The sequence below is a fragment of the Rattus norvegicus genome, chromosome 1 (assembly GCF_021556685.1).
Source record: "Rattus norvegicus strain SHRSP/BbbUtx chromosome 1, alternate assembly SHRSP_T2T, whole genome shotgun sequence".
NCBI lineage: Eukaryota > Metazoa > Chordata > Mammalia > Rodentia > Muridae > Rattus > Rattus norvegicus.
The window spans coordinates 198,553,206-198,576,268 of NC_141534.1; the positions used below are offsets into that span (position 1 = coordinate 198,553,206).

Consider the following 23,063-nt stretch of genomic DNA (forward strand, 5'->3'; position numbering starts at 1 on the left):
CTACTGGATTTCTTCTGACTAGCAGGGCTTAATCTAGGTGATAAAAGCCACAGAAGCCTGCAAAGAGGAAGCATGTGGGGTGGGGAGACTTTGACTAGGGGTCTGGAGATGGCCTGTAACCTTGCAGCCTCTGTTTCCCCCTTGGAAAACAGGGAATCTTCATTAGGTAGACTCTAAGGTCTGAGAAGAGACTTCAGCTCTGGGAACAGGAAAGTAACACACACACACACACACACACACACACACACACACACACACACACATTTGAGATAGGCTCTCATGTACTCCAGCTGGCCTTGAACTTGCTATGAAGTCAAGGAAGACCTTAAGCGTCAGATATTCCTGCCTTTAACTCTGAATGCTGATGTTACAGGTATGCACCAGCCCCCATGTATGTTGAAGGGGTCAAGCCCCCATGTATGTTGAGCTTCTCCACCCCAGGCAAACATATTATCAACTTAACTATATCTCCAGTCTCGATAGATATCTTGGTTCTATCTTTGCTTTGACTGCTAGGAGGTCCACAGCCACAGTCCTAGTCAATCTTTAGTAGCTAAGTCCCTCTAGCAGGTGGTGGGAAGGGTGGGGTTGGGGAGGCCTATGGTGGTGCTTACGAGGAAGGTTCATGGCTCAAGTCTTTGCTCTGTTTCTCCAGCTTCTGTGTCCTTGTCTGCCATTATTTTTCTGTTTATACAATCATTGTTTACTAGTTCATTGTATGAGGTTTTGAAAATGGCATCAGATTGCTTTGGCATAACCAATACCACCCCAATCAGGGAGGGACAATGATGTCACAGTTATGCCCCGTTGTCCTCACCTCTTGATCACCATATTAGGACGGTCGAGTCTCCTCTTTGAGCCTCTTTATCTATAAGATGGTTGCACTGCTGCACCCTAAGTCTTGCCTGCCCAGGGCACGTGGGACTGTTCCATGAGGCAGAGGGTGCAGGAAGGTGATAGCATTTGCAAGGCTTCTCCAGCTGCTGTTTGAGGTCGTGCCGGGTGAGCAGAGTTAGGGGTGGAACTTGAGTTGGGTCAGAATGAGTGCACGTGGACGTAGGCTGCAGCAGTGTGGCGTGAGAGATGAAGAAAGTATGAGGAGAGTGAGGCAGGCAGAAGCCTGTGTAGGAGCTGGAGAGGAAGGCATCAGCTTTCTGTGTGGGACCAGAATCAGAGGGGAAGACTCTTAGTAGTCCCTTCTGCTTGGGTGAGAAAGGCTCCTTGGTCCCTGGCCTATGAGACACAGGGCAGACTGTCAAGAAAACTTTCAACCGGAGCCCCTTGGCAGAGTCCAGGCTGTTTGCCTGGGGATGCGCTAGAAGCCAGGGAGAGCACTTTGTGAAAGAATGCTTCCTCCTGCTCTGCTCTGACTCTGGTTGCTTCTTCTAGAGGCTGACACTGTCCTATCAGAATCAACAGCAAGGTGGCCTTCAAGGCAGTGAACATGTGCTTGACTAACTGCACCCACCAAGATAGGCTTGTGTTAGTCATGGATCTGCTCTCACTTACTACATGACAACATATGTGAACACACACACACACACACACACACACACACACACACACACACACACACACACTTTTAGCTCTCTGGCTGGCCTGGGGCTGTAATGAGGAAGCAGGAAACAAAACCTAAATGATGCCTCCACTCAAGGAACTCACCCAGTGTCAGTAAGCTCAGTGGAGGCCATCCACTGTGGTTTGCCCCTTCACTGGCCACACATAAAAATCCCATTATGGCCCTGCTGCCCTTTAGCTCAGGGACACCAATGGCACTCTTTATTTTCTTTGCTTTGGCTTAGTGTTGTGAACTTGTCATTACCCCATACACATTTAAAGCTCCACTTTTGTTCCAAGTTCCTTGGGGGTGACAGTGTGTGTTGTGTTCTTTCAATGCCTCCTGCCAAACCCACTGATAAAGGCTGACTGAGGACATGGTTGTAGTTGTTGAACAAATCAGTGGTTCTGAGCCATTGCGCTCAGCTTTGCATGAACCAGTAATCTGGGGCAAGGAGGCCTGGTTGGGGCTTCTGGGTCCCGAGGGATTCACCTTAGCTGATTTGGAAATACAGTGGACTCCTTGGCATAGTGGGCAACAAATTATGGCCCCCCTCTTTCTCTCTTTCCTTTCTTTCTTTCTTTCTTTCTTTCTTTCTTTCTTTCTTTCTTTCTTTCTTCCTTCCTTCCTTCCTTCCTTCCTTCCTCTCTCTCTCTCTCTCTCTCTCTCTCTCTCTCTCTTTCTTTCTTTCTTTTCTTCCAGTCATGGTTTCCATGTAACTCAAGATGACTTTAAACTTGCTGTGCTGTGTTGTGTGATTAAGATTATGACCCTCTTGCCTCAAGTCCTGAGATGCCAGGTATGGGACTCCACATCTGGTTTTCGATGTTCTAGGACTGGAACCCAGGGCTTATATTTGCTAGGCAAATGCTCTACCAGCTCCAGCTTGAGCCCTGCCCCTTCTCTTCTTTTCTATGGGATCTTTGAGGTTGTTCAACAGGACCCACTCAGCTAGCAGCTCAGAAGGTTGTCTTTGTCCTTAGAGAAGCTGGCACAATTGGACTCTGTACATCTAGAGAAGTCACAGCTTGGCAAAGGCCCTGCCTAGAGCCTACTAGGGCCTTGCTGGGGCTGGAGTATCAGGACAGCTCAGGACTGTGTTCCCTCATGTCTTCCTTTGAGCAGCCACAGCGACATTTCCAACATTGCTTCCCCACCCTTTGTCACATTGTTTCTTACCTAACCCTTCTCCCTCTGGGGCTTCCCAGACTTGAAAGGTACAAAACTCCTATCAGAGGTGAGAAAGGTTAAGTGTGTAGAACATTCTTCCAGATCTCAGGAAAAGGAAGGCCAGACTGCTGGAAGCCAGAGGGCAGAAGGATGGTGAATAGGGCCTAGGCACGCACTGGGAACAACCTTAGGTGAAGTAACCACACAATGATCCTAAACCAATATTCCACCCATGGGAGGAAAAGGGGAAGTGCCATTCACAAGCCTTGGATAAGAAGTAAGGGTCCTGCTGCTCCAGGCTCACTGGACACATGGTCTCTGTTTGGGAGAGCCATAGAGTTCAGTCTTTATGCAGAGACACTGAGGTGGCCACAAGTGTGTTTAGGAGGGTGTGGAGGTACAGAACCAGGATAGACTGTCAGAAAGAGGCTGGCTCTAAGCTGGGATACAGCCCTTTAGAATGGCCTATGTAACTCATCTCTGACATTCACAGATGATGTGGATGTGCTAAACTAGAACCTGGTACTTGTCCAGAGGCCAGGCCTTGACTCTGAACCTCTATCAGTCTTGTCTCTTTTTATTTAAATATCCATTGGTTTATGATGCAGAGTGGAGGGAAACTGTCTTTTAAAAGAAAATCTGTTTATCAAATAAAAATTAGCGTCTTGGTGTTGGTCTCAGAAGCAAAATATTTTTGAACATTTGCAGGTTTGTCGAATGTAGTAAGAAGGAAGTTCTCATGGCCTGAAGTCTCAGTAGGAAGCTTCAGCTCTCTGACTTTCTGTCCCCACTGACTCTTTCTTTCTTGAGCTTTGACCCTCAGTCATACAGCCACACCCCAGCCTTGCCCACTTCAGAGACCACAGCCAGCTGGACCAATGCCTATGTTGGCCTAGGCCTAGGCTCCTGCCTTTTATTTTCTTGGCTTCGGCCTGTATGTAGGGAAGTCTCCACACCTTGTTTTATTTCCACTATGCCCCTGCACCCACCTCCTTCACCAGCTCCAGTCTCCCAGCCTCACCTGTGTTCTCTGCCACTATATTCTCAAACATTCTGTTTCTATCTTCCAGACAGAAGCTCTGGGATCACCAGGTACTGATTTCTTTGCTCTCCCAGAACTCGAGTGGGTACAGGCCCCATATGTATAGCCCAATTCTAGCTGCCACTGGCTGCTAGAACTTTGACCTTGGTTCTCCTCTCCTGGCCAGATCTGCAGGACAGTTTTTACAAGGTGGAGGTAGCCTGTAAGTTGCAAAGGACTTGAGAGCAGGGCTGGTGGAGAGATGTGGGGTCCATGGAATATTGACTGTCAGTAAAGCTGCAGACAAGATGGACCATCAGGAGGAAGAGGGGGAGCAGTGGGTTGGGACACGGCCTAGGGAACACATGCCCTCCAAATTCCCACTTTTCTTCTGAGTTCCCTGTCACATAGCTGGCACCTCTAGTTGGCATCAATGACTCAAACCCACTTAGGGGCCTTCTAGGCTCTTGCATTTGCAATGCTCCTATTTCCCCAACAAAGTGTCATCTATGGAGTTTCCTATGTTCACTGACTATGCCTGATGATTGGAGTTCAGACTTGTGCCTTGTTCCTCCTCGTGTCCCCAGACATAAAGCAGATCTGGCACACCAATAAAGTTCATCGTGTGTTCTTGCCTGTAGATATTCTTACATTGAGTTAGATTCTGAACCCATGAATGACCAGTTGAAACACATCATAAGGCCTTATGTGGCAGCCTTGGCTTTTATACTATGAGCTCTTGGCAGATAGGTAGAGTCCAGAGCTCACTCTTTGAAAGCCAGGGGTTCAGTGCAGAAATGATCAGGGTAGAGAGGTTTGTTAAGAGGAAAATAGTCTTCCTTCTTTTACGGCCCAAGATCCATCTACCTTTTGGGGTGGCTTCTGCTGAGCTTGCAGTCAATCTTGATGAATATCAACTGAGCACTGCCTTGCCATGTGTCTCTGATGCACACCATACCATTCCACCCTCCAAGAATTGTGTAGTTTTAGACTCTAGGGTAGATCTGACTTGAGGTAGACTTGATCTCATTCTGCTCTATCAGTGGCTTCTATCTTTTTAGACTGTGGTGGATACTGGTGACATCTTTGTTTCTGAAACTGAAGGGAAAAGGGGATCTGCCAGTTGGAGGGCTGAGCACTGTACTGGAAGACAGAGTCCCAACATCAATCCCTCTGGGACATAAATTTTCTGATGTAAGAAATGAGCCCACCTCTTACTTCTGTCCAAAAGCCAGTGGATGCCAGTGTCTAACCCAACTGGAATCCAGCAGGAGTCCTTAGATGACCTGAACAGGCTCATCTCCTGCTCTGTGGCCATGCTCATGCATGCTCTGGCTTGGAGGTGGCCTAGTCAATTCTCCCATGTCTCCAACACACCTGGGACTATATGTCCACGATTTGGAGGGGCAGTTGTGACGCCAAGCACTCAGAGGTGTCTAGAACAGTTTTTTGTGCAGAAACTGCCTGAGGAGGTCCATGGCAGTTGCCCTTTATCTGGATGAGAGTTGCCCTTGGATGCCATTCAGTTTCCTTGTTATTATTCTTTGCTCCGAAACAAACTATTGGGATATATTTTAGTCTCTCACACAGACTCATTCTAAAGCCAAAATACACTTCCATTGTCAATGGCTGAGTTGGTTTCCTGGTGTACCAACAGTGTCTGAGCAGTGTAATTAGTGCGGCTGGACATCCGAGGATCGTTTTACTTCAAAGTCTGCCGTGGGTGGTGGTACATTCCTTGTGAGGGAGGACCTCTCCAAAAGAGCTGTTCCCCTGTCTGAGGACCCTGGTCAGCCAGGAAGCCAAACCTGGAATGTACCTTGCTTTTTGGTGAAATTAGAAGCAGATTCTAAGATCCTAACTTCACAGCATCATACTAGAATCAAGTGACAGAGACTGTGGGTTAACAAGGCAAGGTAAAGGAAGCAAGGTACCCCTAGGTCTTATGTGGCAAGAGCCTACTCACCAGGCCAGAAAGAAGTCAATTTTCCTGAGCTGGCTGCTTCTACCACATTCCACACACCAGCACATTCCACCACAGAGACTATCTTACAAATGTGAAGCAACTTTCTTGGAGTCTTCATTGGGTCTATTGAATCCAGGAATGCAAATTGGGGTGTCCCAAAGAGTTTGGGAACATTTACATCACAAACCCAAGGAGGGGGATTGAACATAAGACAGACAGGAACAAGGGACAAGTTCCATGGCTTTCCCAAAATCTGAGCATCCTACTGTGTAATTGCCAAGGACAAGAAATCAAAGCAGGGAGAGATGGCTGGAAATGGTGCAGTTTGAGGTGGTGGATTTCTCAGCTGAGATGAAGATGTTGGTGGATCATCGGGTGGAAGCCAGCAAGGGTGCATGGTCTGGGTGGAACTGTTCTTCATGCCTTCTACTTTTAGTCAGTATGCAAGGGCATTCTCAGCTCTCTGAGCCTCAGTGATGTCCACAAGAGCTAACTAGAAGGACAGCATGCCAGTATGAACCGTCCTGAACACATCCCTTCCCCTTGGCACCATGTCTCTTATTTGCCCAACAGCCCACATCCTGCTTCCCATAAGTTTCTTGGACTCTTCCAAGATAAAAATCAAGGCCATGTTCAGGGAGCCACTGAGAGTCTTCGATGCTCACCAAAAAGGAAGTTTTATCACTGAAGTCAGGCCTCTACGTTGGGCAACGGCCAGGTTGTTCCTGCCACAATCAATCAAATACACCTAACCTTGTTCCCACGGATTAGCCAAACTGTTAACAAAGTTCCTCACTTCCGTCATATTGATTTATAGCAGCAATAGAAGCATACCACCCAAGAGGGCACACCTCCTTCCACCCAGGAACTTATAAATGTCAGGGAATTTCTACTCAAATCGAGAGGAACCAGCACAATGGGGATCTCCATCGTTATCTTTGAAATATGTCTTTTGTGGGGTCAAATTCTTTCTACAGGTATTTTGTCTCATTATTTATAGTCATGAACTGTGTTTCTGCAAACCTTGGTCCTGGTGGGTTGGATGAATTTGTTCATGGTTGTGTGATTGTCGGTCTGAAGTAGGCTCTTTGCTAATAATTGTAAATATTTGCAAGTGTGTGTGGAGGTGTGTGCTTCTCTTTTTGTCCTATGTCTACATGTGGAGTAGAAGTGGTGACTGTAGGAGAGAAGTCAGGCATTCTGTTGATGTTCTTAGGCAGCCGTTCAATGAAGGGAATGATTGATTGAAGTCCTCAGCCTCAGAAAAGGCTTATGGGCATTAGGAAGAGGCCTTAAACCTTGCTAAATACGCTGTGAAAGTGTGAAAGTGGATGGAGACAGGCCTGTATTGACATTCTGCATGTGCCTTCTCTTCTGTATGTCTGGCTCTGTGACCAATATTTGCTGAGCAAAGCCAGGCCAAGTAACCAACAGACAGGATGGTGTCAGAGTGCCAGTCATTTCCTTGCAGCTCAGTTACTCCAACATGGTTTCATGTTCTCAGAGAGTCAAGTGATGAGCAGGGAAGAGTTACCTGGCTAGTCCTCCCCACGGTTGATTGTGTCATCTCATAGAGGACAACTTATCTGCCCCCTCTTCTTCTTTCTCGGTCTGTCTGCCTTCCCTCTGCCTGTCTCTCTGTCTGATTTTCTGTTCATCCTTCTCTTTTCTCTACCCCTCTGTCTCTGTTTCTCTCTTTGTCTGTCTTTGCCTGTCTGTCTTCCTTTCTCTCTTCTCCCCACCTTCCCCTTTCCTGGATATCCCACAGTTCTTCCTTCCTCCCTCTGTCCCTCCTTCTCTCTCTCCCCCTTCATTTCTTCTTCATAATCCTGTCCTTTTCTTTCTTCCTTTGGAGTCACTATGGATGGATTTCATATTTTTGCAAGATCTCCATATGAATGCCAGAATGCTCACTCTCCCCATGGGTCTGCTGAAGATGAAGACTCATGTGGGGAATGGCTTTCATGAGAACATCACCCCAAGTCCAAATCCTCAGGCTTGCACTGCTGACCAAGGAGGCCTATACTGAGGCAGCCTAGAACTATGCAGGCTGTCTTCTTGGGAGGCAAGGCCAACTTTCAGGGTGACAGACTTGCTCTGTTCCTGCCCAGTGACCTGGAATCACTTTAGTTCTGGAGAACAGACAGCCTATTGTCTTGCCCTTATCCACAAAGAAACAAAAGCAGTAATGCTATGGGCCTGAGGGAGTTTGTCCTTTAAGATAATGATGCTACATGTGTACTTACATGCAGGTATGCATGTTTGCCCTATATATGTACTTACATACAGGTATGAATGCTGTGGCTTCAGCACACAGAGGGGGAACTGACCCTCTTCCACTTGACTTTCTTCTCTAATTCAAGCCAGGTAGCACCCTGAGTTAGGCAATTCACCTTCATAGTTCAGATGGGGGACACCAAGGCTCAGGAGATTGGCCATATGGGAACTGTGTCAGAATGTGAACCCGGAATAAAGCTTCATGGCACTGAAGTAACAGCTATGTCAGATTAAGCCATGGCCTCTCCATTGAGGGGGCAGAAGGAGCTGAGTCTTCTGCATGTGTGATCTTAATGCCACCTTTGTACAGTTTGGTGCACAGGTCATGCTGGGCAGGAGAGAGGCTGTGGTATTGCTGCTGGTCGATGGCAGAACTCTCTGTTGGAACAGTTCCTCTCCTGTAATAAAACCCAGTTTACTCTTCTGCAATTGGGGTAACATGCTTTGTTTTACAGAGTGAAGGAATGAGACCACCTCCACCCCATAGAACTAGCAGGTAGAATAAGTCTCAAGATAGTCATGCCCCATTTGGGCCATTTTTTAAAAGATTTATCCAAATATGACTTCCTTAGAGTAGGGTGGATCTCAGAATAACCCTCAAAAGAGAAGATTTGGGAGCAATCCAAACATTATCCACATCCTCGCCATTCCTGAGTAATTATCTCTCAGTTTCCAAAAGAAATAGATTCCAAGAACTTTTTGCTTCTATCCAAAGCCTCTGACACTCAACTCTTTTATCAACCAGTGTATGACCCACAGACATCCACCTGTGTCCTTCCAGTCAAACCAGATATAGTCTCTCACAGAATATCAATGTTGTGTGACTCAGTGCTATACCACATCGCTCATGTGAGAATAGCAGGAGGAAAAGTTTTCATACTCAGTAAATACAGAGGCAGGCTTTTACCGCCATATTTTTGATTCACCTCCTGTGTAATTTGTGAAGGAGTCCATGTGTACTGAGGGTTGAATGGAATATTATTAAGACTATTTTACTGTTTTGACCAATGACAATTGATGGGCAGGAGGCAGGGCCTGTTGGGTCCTAAGCCCCCAGGGAAATTTCTCAATAAAGTCAAGCCTACATGAGCATACATGCCATGGATTATGTCTTTGACTTGTAGATCTTGGGGAGGATCAGCCAGAGGAGGTATCTTCAAGGACCACCAAAAAGGTCTTGTTTCTAGGGGTTCTATTGATCATTCTCAGTGCTCTGAGGTCCTCATGTATCACCCACACCTTGGCCAGCCCAGGCAGCAGAATTTCTAGCAGGGAGCAGAATTCAGTGCTTGCAGAGGAAATCAAAACTCTGCTTAGCCAATGCCCTTGTTGTTTTCCTTTGTCTGAGGCCATATAAAGCTACTATGGATGTCAGTACTCCCCATCCCAGAACATCTCAGATCCTGTTCCCTCTCTGAGTTCTTCCCAGGAGAGGTGTTGGTGGCATATCAGTACAGTTTAGATTCCGATGGCCTGGGCTTTAGCAAGGAAAATTCCATTATTTTTTCTCCTTGGGATTTTTTGATCCTAGGACATCATTGGACTGTTTCCATACCAATGCCTCTGGCCAGCCCAGAGTTTGTTGGGAACCTAATTGGCCTATATATCAGGCCTTGCTTTTTCTTAGTCATGTGAGGTATCCCAAGGATGAGATTGGCTTATTCTCACTTAGCCATATTCTTTTCCAAGATTCCACCCTGTTTTTGTCAGGCCCTTCTGAAGGTTACTTAGAAGCTCCTGGCTTGGTGTCAGTGGGTTAATATCTGGAGATCTTCACTTCAATCCTCAGCACCAAGTTAACTCTTGATTTGTTCTGTGTAAGAGCTAGGGTTCTTTTAAAGTAATTCAAACATGCTTGAAGTTTATGTCTCAAGTATAGGAAACATTTTAGGATCATTTTCAAAACAGTAAAAAAAAAGAGCATGGACTCTCTCTCTCTCTCCCTTACACACACACACACACACACACACACACACACACACACACACACACACGGAGAGAGAGAGAGAGAGAGAGAGAGAGAGAGAGAGAGACTTACCTTGACAGAGACACAAACATACATAGAGATACACACATGAACACAGAAACATGGACATATATTGTCACATGCAATTATTCAGGTAAAAGACAGAAATAACACAGACATACCCACCCACACATAGACACAGAGACACACAGAATTCCAGAAGGGCACACAGAGACAGATGGAGACACTGACACACAGGTACACACATACACTCTATGTCATTGTGTGTCCACACATAATCTCCCATCACATCTCCATTAGCACTTGTCCCTGGTACAGAACTGTCTGTGATGACTTCAGGGCCTAAATATGTTGGGTCCTCTGTACACATGTACAAAGCTGGGAAAGGGAGCACATACTACTCACTTAGTTCCCAGCTTTGTACATGTGCCAAGAGCCTAACAGGTTGCCTGACTCAGAGCAGTCCACCCTCATGGCTCCTGGGAGAACTGAGCAGTCCTGCTGATTCCATAATTCATATTTTTATACATAAATTCATATATAAACACACGTGCTAAACCAGCAAAACATTATCCATATACTCACCATTCTTGAGTATTTATATCTGAGTTTCCAAAGGAAATTTGTTCCAAGAACTTCCTTACTTCTACCTAAAGCCTCTGACATTCAAGTATTTGATCAACTCGTATGTGACCCATGGATACCCTGCTGTGTCTTTCCAGTCATCCCAGATATAGTCCCTCACAGAATATTAACACTGTGTGACTCAATGCTATACCACATTGCTCATGTGAGAATGGCAAGAGGAAAAGATTTTCAGGCTCAATAATACCAAGGCAGGCTTTCCCCCCCTATTTTTGATACATTGCTTGTATAATTTGTGAAGTAGTCCAGGGGTACCGAGGGCTGACACAAATATCAAAGACTATCTTGCTCTTTTGACCAATGAAAAAGAATCCTAGGTATTTGAGTTTTGTCTTTGGGGGGCCCACACAGCAGAGGAGTAAAAGCTATTGCCACAGTAAGGATTTCTGCCAGGTTTCCTGTGGGTGAAACACAGTCTGATTTGCTTTTATTCCCTTCACAGCTTCTCAATCAAGAAGTTCCACACCTGGTAAGTACTTTGAAAATATGGACAGTATCACAGTGTAATTTCCCCTATGTCATGATTGACACTGACACCCTACATGCTAATGAATGACACTAGGATAAAATTTAATGTCCCCTCTAGACTGTGAAGACAATAGAAACTCCTGCCATCTGTAGCATAAAGGGTCCCGTGGTAAGACAAACACAGCCTTCCCTTTTGTGTTGCTCCTGTCTCAAATTTCAGTTCATGTTAGAATCAAATAGAATATCTGAAATCTTGGAATCAGTCCTGCTGCCAGAATTTCTGACTGGGAGACATGAATTGGGCTCAGGGATCTGTGTTGGCAGGAGATATGTAAGGATAACCTGCCCTCTTCACACTTGGGCCAACCTCAGCTTGTCCCAAGACTAATCAGAATCTAATTTCACAAGGTTATAGGACCATTTGTTTGCTATTGCCTTGTTTATTTACCTTTTTGAGACTCAGTGTAGGCCATAATGACCTTGAACTTGCTGTGTAGGCAAGGCTACCCCTGAGCTCCTGACCTTCTTGCCTGTACTATCCAGGTTCTAGGATTCCAAGATTTTGCCACCATGTTCTGCTCTTATTTCTCACATCAGGCATGTGGGTACCGCACCCCTAGTCCAGATCCTTGTAGCTCTCCTTACCAAAAAGTCAAAATCATTTTAATAAAGACCTTGGGCAGTGCACATGGCCAAAATTGAAACACAGATTTCATCCAACCTTTCAAGAGGAGAGGTTAATTTTGTCCCCTGTATGAGACTATTTTTTACAGAGTGGATCCAATTCTAAACTGAGCTTTGTCTTTTTAAGATTGGTGGAACCATGGGGGCACAATTAATGGTAAGGCTGTTTCCTTTGCTCTTATCTCTTGGTTTTGGGTTATTGATGGAATTGGGGCTGAATCTGCTTCCTGTTGCTGTGATCACACACTGGCTCTAAGCTCCTTGGAGGAGGAGAGGTCCATTTGGCTTACAGGTCACCATCCATCATTGAATGAAGCCAGGGCAGGAAATGGAGGCAGGCACGTGGAGGCAGGAACTGAAACAGAGATCAGGGAGGAGCCCTGCTTCCTAGCTTTCTGCCTCATGATTAGCTAGTGTTCTTAAACAGAAGAGACTCACCTGCCCAAGGACAGTGGGCTGGCCCTGTGCTGACAATTATCAATCCAAGCAATCCACATGAATAGGACCACAGGCAATTGTGATCTGTTCAACTCCCAGGCTGAGAGCTCTGTACATGACATAGCTGGAGCCCAGTTGACAGGGGAGATAACTAAGACAGATGGCCAGTTTTGCTGCTGCTGGTGCTGCTGCTGCTGGTGGTGGTGGTGGTGGTGCTGCTGCTGTCTGGTTGTATCCAGTGGAATCTTTGGGCACAGATATCTGAGGTGGAGTAGAGATGAGAGATGTGGGTGTCTAACTGCTGAACAGACCCTACCAATCCCCACCCATTCCCTTCATTCCTCTGTCTGCCATTCAGTCATATGATGGATGAACGTAGCTTTAGATTCTGTCAAAAGGGCTAGTGGAAAACAGTCACTGTTTCTTCCTTCCAAAATGATAGTATTGTGCATAATCAATGCTCAGCTATTGCACATAACGTATGCTATTATCAGGATATGTTCCTGGCAGGGAATCCAGAGGAAGTCTTTTGACCAACTTCCAGAAAAGGCCAATCCAAGGCTGGCAGTTCTCTAGGGGGAACATTCAGAGAGTGAGAAGCAGAGGGCAGGAAGATGGGCTTCTTCAGACACAGAACCTTCTTTGCGAACACCTTGGAAGGTTCAGAGGGTATTTGCCAATCCCCATAGAGTCTACTGAAGATCTCCAGCAACAGCAACTCTCTGAGCTCCTCACTTTGCATCCAAGCCAACTTATCACTCTCAGTACACAGAGTTCTCACAACCACAAAGGGCCCACAGAAAGGTATAACCAGGATCCAGCTCCTGCTGTCAGGATGCTGAACCTGTTCCTTCCTGCTACCACACAGCTGCTTTCTCTTACTTCATACAACCAGCACAGATTGCAGTGTGAGAGACTTATGGGCACCACACCATACAGAAGCATGCTACCTGCTGACTGCCCAGACACATGCATTCTTACATGTGCCTGCAGAAGCAACTTCTCTTAGATGAACTTCATTGCACACTTTACCATGATGATGATTGAGTGGAATCCAGAGCACCCTTTGTGTGTGTGTGTGTGTGTGTGTGTGTGTGTGTGTGTGTGTTCATGTGTCACAGGGTCTCACCATGTATCTCTTACTGGAATTCCTCCCATAGACTAATATAGAACTTGAGTTGCAAAACCTACCAGATTCCTCCCAGGAGTACTAGTATTAAAGGTGTGATCCATTATTCCTGGTCTGTGAGGAAGCATTTTGGATAGGGAAGTGACTAAAATATATAGGTGTTTTGTCAAGATTAAACGTAAGGGCAGCCACTGGACATGGGTGAGTCCTTGGGACAGCCCTGGGCATGAAGCATGCCTTTCAGAGAGGTTGGACAGGTCTCTGATAAGCAGCATGGGATAAGAGCTAGGCAAAGTTGAATTGAGAGGTCATAGAGAGATCAGAGAGGTCACAGAGCAGAGCAGGTTTGAGAGGAGGGAGTTCCAACATCGTTGGTGAGCCTTCGTGAGCGTGGAGCGTGAAGGTTGACAGAAACGGACAAGAGTGTGACAATATCACTGAAGCACACGGTGGCATTAAAGATCCCAATGGAGGACTGAGTTTGGAGTGGTGGGCGTGGATATCCTGGGAGCTGATGGAGTGTGAATATGGAGTTCTACACTGGGACTGTATGCACTAAATTATGTTTGAAGAGGTGACCTTGAGACACCCTTGTCTGGGAAGTTTTCAGAAGCTATGAGGAGAGGATACTAGGAAGAGGAAGTGTGCTGTAATCTTTTGGCTTCTAAGGTGAACAGTGGCATGTAGAAAGCCCTGCAAGTGAGGGGAGGAGAGGGATAAACAGAGATTCTGGCAAAGGTCACAGAAGACACAGAACCCAGCAGGCTAGGACAGCAGTATCTGCTGTGTCAATGCAGGTTTGCCCCTGAGGTTGGTGAAGGGCAGTGACCGCTGTCAGGGCTGGGTAGAGGTCCTGTACTAAGGCTACTGTGTGTGATGAGAGCTGGGATACCCAGGATGCAGATGCCATCTGTCGACAGCTTGGCTGTGGCCATTCTGTGTGAGCATCAGGAGGGGCCCATTTTGGTCAGGTCTCAGGGAACATTCCCTTGGGAGCTGTGCACTGCTCAGGATAAGAATCCGACCTGTCCAGCTGTCAACATGTTGGGTCATTCAACCATGACTCTGGCCACAGGGAAGATGCTGGAGTCGTGTGCTCAGGTAGTGCTGCTGTGGCCTCTGCCTGTTGCATGCACACTCTTAGGCAACCTTGGGAGTGTGTGTGTGTGTGTGTGTGTGTGTGTGTGTGTGTATGCATGTGTGTGTGTGTTCATGTATGTGTGTGTACTCACACAGCCTGTGACTGCTTACATGCGTTGCTGTGAGTCATGCCTTATTTGATGTTAGAGGCTCTAATCCCAATCTCTGTCCATAGATGATGATATTGAGGGTATGAGGGGTCCCAAACTGGGATGTGGTGAAGATAGGTTTTAGGTGCTCTCTCCCCAGAGCTCGCTGATACAGTCAGTCAGCGGACAGCTCTGACAAGGGAGATTGTAGCTCCTGCATCTGGGATGCTCAAGAGTGAGTGGATCAACACCCAATGAATTCTTCCTTTCTCATTCTGCAGATGTGATCTACGACACTCAAGAAACCCCAGAAGGTAAGTTGTACTATGTTGTATCTCTGTGTCCTCATTGTCTCCAGAACCCAAAGGTTTACGTCTGATCAGAAGATGGGCAAGAGGCAGGGCCTGTTGGTTCCTAAGCTCCCAAGAAAATATCTCAATAAAGTCAAGCGTACATGAGCATACATGCCATGGATTATGTCCTTGAGTTGTGGGTGTTGGGGAGGATTAGTCAGAGGAGGTATCTTTAGAACCCACCAAAAATTCTTATTTCTAGGGTTTCTATTGATCATTCTCAGTGCTCTGAGGTCCTCATGTATCACCCACACGTTGGCCAGCCCAGGCAGCAGAATTTCTGAAAGGGAGCAGAATTCAGTGCTTGCAGAGGAAATCAAAACTCTGCTTAGTCAATGCTCTCATCATTTCCCTTTGTCTGAGGCCATATAAAGCGACTATGCATATCATGACCCCACATCCGGGAACATCTCAGATTCTTTTCCCTCTTTCTGAGTCCCTCCAGTATGAGGTGTTTATGGCATATCAATATAATTTAGATTTCATGGCCTGTTCTTTAGCAAGGAAAATTCCTTTTATTTTCTCCTTCAGACTTTTTGTTCCTAGGACATCAGCAAGAACTATTTCCATACGAATGCTTCTGGCCAGCCCAGAGTTTATTGAGAACAAAATGGGCCCATATGTCAGGCCTTGCTTTTCCAGAGGCATGTGACATATCCCAAGGATGAGATTGGCTTACTATCACTTAGCCATATTCCTTTCCAAGATTCCACCCTGTTTTTATCAGGACCTGCTCTGTGGGTCGAGGTCAATTTTTTCCACATCCCCAGACCTTATGAAGGTTTCTTAGAAGCTGGTGTCCTGGTGCCAGTGTGTTAATATCTGGAGACCTTCACTCCAATCCTCAGCACCAAGTTAACTCTTGAAGGCACTATGTCCAGGAGCTAGGGCTCTTTTAAAGTAATTCAAACATATGTTTGAAGACATACACATACACACACACACGCACACACACACACACACACACACACACACACACACACACACAGAGAGAGAGAGAGAGAGAGAGAGAGAGAGAGAGAGAGAGAGAGAGAGAGAGAGAGAGAGAGAGAGAATTCTACAACTTAGGATGCTGAGTTCGTAGGATCTTGAGTTTCAGGCTAGCTTAGTTTACACCCAGAAATAGTGAAGTTAAAAAAAACCTTAACATTCAAAATTGAGGCAAACAGGTATTCCACATATCTGCTAGTGAATATTACATTGGAATAACAGTCAGTGTAATTAGAAAAGAAGAATTAATTACATGTGTACTTTTTTGTTCTGGTTCCCTAGAGCTCAGTGCAAGTCATATGTAGGCAGGTTAGAACTAGAGTCTGTAGGTTAATAACATTTTCTATAAGGATAGACTTTTAGAGTTGGAGAAGTCAAGACTACAAAGATTTGTTACTTGTGTCAAGTCACATAGCATTACCCAATACACACCCTGAATCACATCCCATCAGCTGGTTGACTGTACTTGCATGCCTTGTTTTTCCTCAATGGAGACTTAACATCATATTTCTCATTTTTTTCTCCTTCATTTGTAATGGGCATGCAGTGACGACTACTCAAGTTCCTGATTCCACATCAATAGGTAATAAAATTGTGTAGATCTCTCTCTGAAGGTCACAATGCTGATTTTCTTCACAGCATTGACTTCTTTGGGACACTCAAGGGGATAAGATGGTGGGTGCATGTTGTAAGACATAGGGAAGTTGGGGGTGACTCCTGAACAGGAGGTCTTTTCTCTACTGGGAGCCCTGTTACTACCTGTTTCTTTCTGTGTGGAAGAGTCAGTCAGCATGCTGTTGCTGGCCATTTCCCTTTCTGTCTGTGTCGGAGTCAGTCAGCATGGGAGTGGGTTAAAAAAGTCCACAGTCTCTAAATTTAGTGTTATGTTAGAGGAGACTCTGAGGTTAGAAGGACCAAGATAAGAAAAGGTGACACAATGAGACTGATGACGTCTTATGAGATGCCATTCTGATTCACTTCAAATGGGTGTCCTTTCAGAAAGCTTAGTCCTAGTGCCAATCCCGTGCAGGCCTTTGTCTTGTTTAATCATGTTGGGTTCTTGAGCCTGGACTTCAATGACAAGTTTACACTAACCGTTTTGGTGACCAGCAATGACAAAGTTTGGTGACATCCAGTGTGGTGCCATTGCAAACAGAAATTGAGCTCAAGGAACCCACCATCTGAGTTCATTGGGGGACAGTAGCTTCTGCAGGTGTATAATTTTATATTGGATCTGAAATGATTCTAATATAAACTCTGAATCTTGTGTGTGAGCAGCTGTTGAGAGCCTTTGCCAGGGACCATGAAGTTCTCTTGAGGCAGGAAGCTCATCATTCTGCCCCTCTGGTCTGTCACAGAGACAGCCTGTTCTACCACAGAGAAAGCCTGTTCTACATTCTCCTTTAGTGCTGACAGATGTGGGTCAGTGTGGAGATGAGTGTGCGCATGTGCAGTGTGTGTGTGTGTGTGTTTGTGTGTGTGTGTGAGAGAGAGAGAGAGAGGGAGGGAAGGAGGGAGAGAGAGAGAGAGAGAGAGAGAGAGAGAGAGAGAGAGAGAGAGAAGTTATGATGGCTCTGCATCCTCTCTCTCCTTGAAATACCCTTCATTGAACCGTGTGTGGCACTCAAAGGCCTTAGGCACAAGGGGCAGTCGGTCTCTTGTCACCATCTGGAGCCGATTCAACACATGCCAAACAGTTTGCAGAAACCTGGACATTCTGGTGACCAGCATGTCCTTAATGTGTAGAAGAGAATTAGAGAGTACTGGAGTGAGGGTCAGCACACACAGTGAGAGGGTAAAGGTCTTTTCAGGACAGTGTGTCCAAGATGCAGTCAGAGGAGGAGGAGCTCAAGTCCCCTATTGCTTAAAGTCCATGAGTGAGCTGCCCACACAGTGCACAAGCTCCACCATCCACACAGGACCAACTCATGAGAAACCACCTTGTCTTTCCAGGAACAGATTCTGGTTTGGCTGTGAGGCTGGTGAATGGAGGAGACAGGTGTCGGGGTCGCGTGGAGATCCTTTACCAGGGTTCCTGGGGCACCGTGTGTGACGACAGCTGGGACATCAATGATGCCAACGTGGTGTGCAGGCAGCTGGGCTGTGGCTGGGCCTTGTCTGCCCCAGGAAGTGCCCAGTTTGGACAGGGCTCTGGGTCCATTGTTCTGGATGACGTGGCCTGTAGAGGACATGAGGCCTATCTGTGGAGCTGCTCCCACCGAGGCTGGCTCTCTCATAACTGTGGACATCAGGAGGATGCTGGAGTGATCTGCTCAGGTAAGACCCAGTGATCATTAAATCTGCCTGACAGTAAGGAATCAGGTTCCTATGAATGCTATCAGAACTTCATTCTGGCTCTATTCATTTTGTCTTTGTAAGGGTTGATAAATTTCAAGGACAATGCCCTTCTCGTCAGGGTCCTGCAGAATGCTCTTAGTTATCTAGTGACTCTAGAGTTTATGTGAGGCAGGCAACCTATGGAAATGCAATGTGAAGTCCCAGACATGAGAAAGTACAGGGTGAACAGAAAAGTGCTCTTGTAAGGAGGACCCTACTCTTGGTTTGGAGAATCGGTATCCTGTTTCCATGTTGATTTTTCAATATGCAGAGGGCAGTGCAGTAAAACCTAGGGGGCAGAGCAAATTCACTTTTCCTATTCCCCATTTTTCCACAATCCTCTCAGAAGGTGCTGCGGAAGGAGTTTCATTAACTCCTTCACTCTCTCAGGCTCTGCCGAATTCTGGGTCTCACAGATTCTTGTTCAATAGCTCAATGATGATAACATACTCGGAACATGGCAGAGAGGTCAAATGTGGTATGTTCATGGAAACATTTGACTACGGATATAGCAGGGAGGCTTGCTAGAGTCCTACAGAATCCTTTAACCATGAGGGTGGATCTTTGAATCTTCAACAGCCTAAGGCTGAGTGTGCTTTTGGCGGACTCTCCACACAGTTGTGAGGAACCATGGTTTCCTGGCATGTCCACAGTTGGTCATGAATGTACAGTGATTAGTGAGCTGCAGGAAACTGGGCCCCACCCTGGGCATTCAGTACACAGTAGAAGTTCATGCATACCTGTAGTATTTGTCGTCTGCCCTGGCAGGACCCACTCTGAACATCACCCTCAAGTCCACCTCTACAAATGTTGAGTCTGCCTTCCCTGGGAGTCCAGGTGAACTTCTGGGTGTTTTCTAACTGTCCTTCTATTTTTCATAGATGTCTATGCCACACCTAGCTCAGGTCATTGTCAACAACTTGGAGTCCCCCTGTTCTTTTTATTTGAATGTCATTCTTCTTCTCTTGAACTAGGGCACTATGAGAAAGCATATCATACCCAAACCTGATTTTTCACTAAATATGTTACCTGTGTCATTAGCTTTGCTCTTTGCATGTTGATGACTAACTGGACCTGTCTAGGAGTTGTAGGAACATACCTCTGGGCATTATAGACCCCACTGGTGAATGCTACTGCACATGAAGGGCCTGAGGCTTCACTATGGTATTGATCTCAAGTTGGTTGGCTCACACATCACAGTCCCACAGTTTTCTGTTGTATCTTTCCTCACACTGGGACTTCTGGATGTTTCGGTTCCTACACGTTTTTCTTTTCTTTTGCTGCAATTACATTTCTTATCTTACTGAGACATGTCTATATGTGTAAGCCAAGCTGCTGACATTGCACTACTAATTCTATAGGCTCATTTTCCAGTGCTGGGACTACCATACTGAGCCCCGGTCCCCAGCATATGTCTTGGTTTCATTTCTTCTCCTTGTTATATAGGAGTTCACTCAATCTCCAATAATGTGCTCGCTACATTCCAAGTTGCAACCACATCCCCTTTATCCATAGTCAGGTCATTGCACATGCTCTGGTCCACCGCCCTCCACCTGGTTTGTTCTAACTACTCTTTCTAAAGATTATGGACACTGTCACCTATAGGAGTCTCTTCCCCCAATTTATACCTTTTTACACACACACACACACACACACACACACACACACACACACACACGAACACATATAAACCATACACACAAACATAGATCCTTGCCTTCACAGAGACACAAGAATACAGAGAGACACACATGAACACAGAGACATACACGTATATTTTCACATGCAAATATTCAGGTAAAAGACAGAAATAACACAGACACACATTTTTGAATACAAAACACCCACACCCACGTAGACACAGAGACACACAGAATTCCAGAAGGGCACACGGAGACAGACGTGGACACTGACACGCAGGTACACACATACACTCTATGTCATTGTGTGTCCATACATAATCTCCCATCACATCTCCATTAGCACTTGTCCCTGATACAAAACTGTCTGTGATGACTTCAGGGTCTAAATACATTGTGTTCTCTGTAGACCTGTACAAAGCTGGAAAAAAGAGCACACACTGCTCACTTAGTTCCCAGCTTTGTACATGTGCCAAGAGCCTAACAGGTTGCCTGACTCAGAGCAGTCCACCCTCCTGAAAAACTGAGCAGTCCTGCTGATTCCATAATTCATGCATGTACATAAACTCGTATACAAACACACATGCTAAACCAGCGACAACATTATCCATATCTTCACCATTGCTGATAAATTATATCTCAGTTTTCAAAGGAAAAATTTTCCAAGAACTTCCTTGCTTCTACCCACAGCCTCTGAATTCAAGTATATGATCCACTCCTATGTGACCCACGGATACCCTGCTGTGTCCTTCCAGTCATCCCAGATATAGTCCCTCACAGAATATCAACACTGTGTGACTCAATGCTATATCACATTGCTCATGTGAGAATGACAGGAGGAAAAGACTTTCAGGCTCAATAATTCCAAGGCAGGCTTCTTCTTCTTCTTCTTCTTCTTCTTCTTCTTCTTCTTCTTCTTCTTCTTCTTCTTCTTCTTCTTCTTCTTCTTCTTCTTCTTCTTCTTCTTCCTGTTTTTGATACATTGCCTGTATAATTTGTGAAGTAGTCCAGGGGTACAGAGGGCTGACACAAATATCAAAGACTATCTTGCTCTTTTGACCAATTAAAAAGAAACCTAGGCATTTGAGTTTTTTAGGGGGGCCCACATAGCAGAGTTGTAAAAGCTATGACCATAGTAGTGATTTCTGTAGGATTCTTGTGGGTGAAACACAGTCTGATTTGCTTTTATTCCTTTCACAGATTCTCAAACAAGCAGTCCCACACCCGGTAAGTACTTTGAAAATAGGGGCAGTATCTGGGTGTTATTTCCCCTATGTCATGATTGACACAGACACACCACATGCTAATGAATGGCACTAGGCTGAAATATAGTGTCCCCTCTAGACTGTGATGACAATAGAAACTCCTGCCAGCTGTAGCATAAAGGGTCCTGTGGTAAGACAAGCACAGCCTTCCCTTTTGTGTTGCTCCTGTCTCAAATTTCAGTTCATGTTAGAATCAAATAGAATATCTGAAATCTAGGAATCAGTCCTGGTGCCATAATTTCTGACTAGAAGACATGAATTGGGCTCAGGGCTCTGTGGTTGGCAGAAGATATGTAAGGATAACCTGCCCTCTTCACACTTGGGCCAACCTCAGCTTGTCCCAAGAATAATCAGAATTTAACCTCACAAGCTTATAGGACCATTTATTTGCTATTGCCTTGTTTATTTACCTTTATGAGACTCAGTGTAGGCCATAATGACTTGAACTTGCTGTGTAGGCAAGGCTACCCCTGAGCTCCTGACCTTCTTGCCTGTAGTTTCCAGTTTCTAGGATTCCAAGATTTTGCCACCATGTCCAGCTCTTGCTTATCACATCAGGCATGATGTGTACTGCCCCCTCACCCACAGTCCAGATCCTTGTAGCTCTCCTAACCAAAAAGTGAAAATCATTTTAAGAAAGACCTTGGGCAGTGCACATGGCCAAAACTGAAACACAGATCCTACCCACGTGTTCCCAAGAGGAGTGGCTGTACAGTGCAGTTGAGGCTAATTTTGTGCCCTGTATGAGACTATTTTTTACACAGTGGATCCAACTCTAAACTGAGCTTTGTCTTTTTTTAGGTTGGTGGAACCCCGGGGGCACAAATAACGGTAAGGCCTTCTCATTTGCTTGTGTGTCTTGGCTTTGGGTTATTGATGGGTTTGGGGCTGAATCTGCGTCCTGTTGCTGTGATCACACACTGACTCTAAGCTCCTTGAAGGAGGAAAAGTCCGTTTGGCTTACAGGTCACCATCCATTATTGAATGAAGCCAGGGCAGGAGCTGGAGACAGGCACGTGGAGGCAGGAACTGAAGCAGAGGTCACAGAGGAGCCCTACTTACTGGCTTTCTGGCTTATGTTAGCTAGTGTTCTTCAACAGCCGGGACCCATGTGCCCAAAGACAGTGGGCTGGCTGTTTGCTGACAATTATCAATCAAAGCAATCCACACAGCTAGGGCCAAAGGCAATTGTGATCTGGGCAACTCCAGACTGAAAGCCCTTTACATGACATAGCTAGAGTCAGGGTCACAGTGGATATAACTAGAACAGACAACCAGCATTGCTGCTGTTGCTGCTGCTGCTGTCTGGTTGTATCTAGTGAAGTCTTTGGGCACAGAATTCAGAGGTATAGTAGAGATGAGAGATGTGGGTACCCAACTGCTGAACAGACCCTACCAATCCCCACCCTTCCCCTTCTGTCTGCCCTTCAGTCATGTGATGGGTTAACTTAGCTTTAGACTCTGTCAGAAGAAACAGTCAATGTTCCTTCCTACCAAAATTAAAATATTGTGCATAACCAAGGTTCAGCTATTACAGGTAACATATGCTATTATCAGTATATGTTCCTGGCAGGGAATCCAGAGGAAGTTTTTGACCAACTTCCACTAAGGGCTAAACCAAGGCTGGCAGTTCTCTAGGGGTAACATTCAGAGAGTGAGCAGCAGAGGGCAGTAAGATGGGCTCCTTTAGACACAGAAGCTTTTTAGGAATGCCTTGGAAGGCTCAGTTGGCCTTTGCCAATCCCCATAGTGTCTACTGGAGATCTCCAGCAACAGCAACTGTCTGAGCCCCTCCCCTTGCATCCACTCCAACCTATCACTCTGAGAACACAGAGTTCTTACAACCAAAAAGGGGCCACAGAAAGGTACAGCCAGGATCCAACTTCTGTTGTAAGAAGGCTGAACC

The 23,063-nt window shown here is 45.9% G+C and overlaps 1 protein-coding gene across 50 annotated transcripts in view; it reads left to right on the forward strand.

Moving 5' to 3' along the window:
* The first annotated feature begins 6,615 nt into the window (after positions 1–6,615).
* Dmbt1 (deleted in malignant brain tumors 1) overlaps positions 6,616–23,063 on the forward strand; it is a 79,002-nt gene continuing 62,554 nt past the window's right edge. For 34 of the 50 annotated variants that reach the window (XM_087601904.1, XM_087600813.1, XM_087600893.1 and 31 more), the window contains exons 1-8: positions 6,616–6,692; positions 11,067–11,093; positions 11,904–11,933; positions 14,854–14,886; positions 16,463–16,498; positions 17,869–18,192; positions 21,093–21,119; positions 21,959–21,988. Coding sequence is in view for 49 of the 50 variants with exons in the window: in XM_087600813.1 (XP_087456939.1) it covers positions 6,632–6,692; positions 11,067–11,093; positions 11,904–11,933; positions 14,854–14,886; positions 16,463–16,498; positions 17,869–18,192; positions 21,093–21,119; positions 21,959–21,988 (568 nt within the window). In the remaining variant the exon portion in view is untranslated. The remainder of the gene's footprint in view (positions 6,693–11,066; positions 11,094–11,903; positions 11,934–14,853; positions 14,887–16,462; positions 16,499–17,868; positions 18,193–21,092; positions 21,120–21,958; positions 21,989–23,063) is intronic. The other 16 variants (XM_087601014.1, XM_087601168.1, XM_087601116.1 and 13 more) reach the window with 1 other exon arrangement.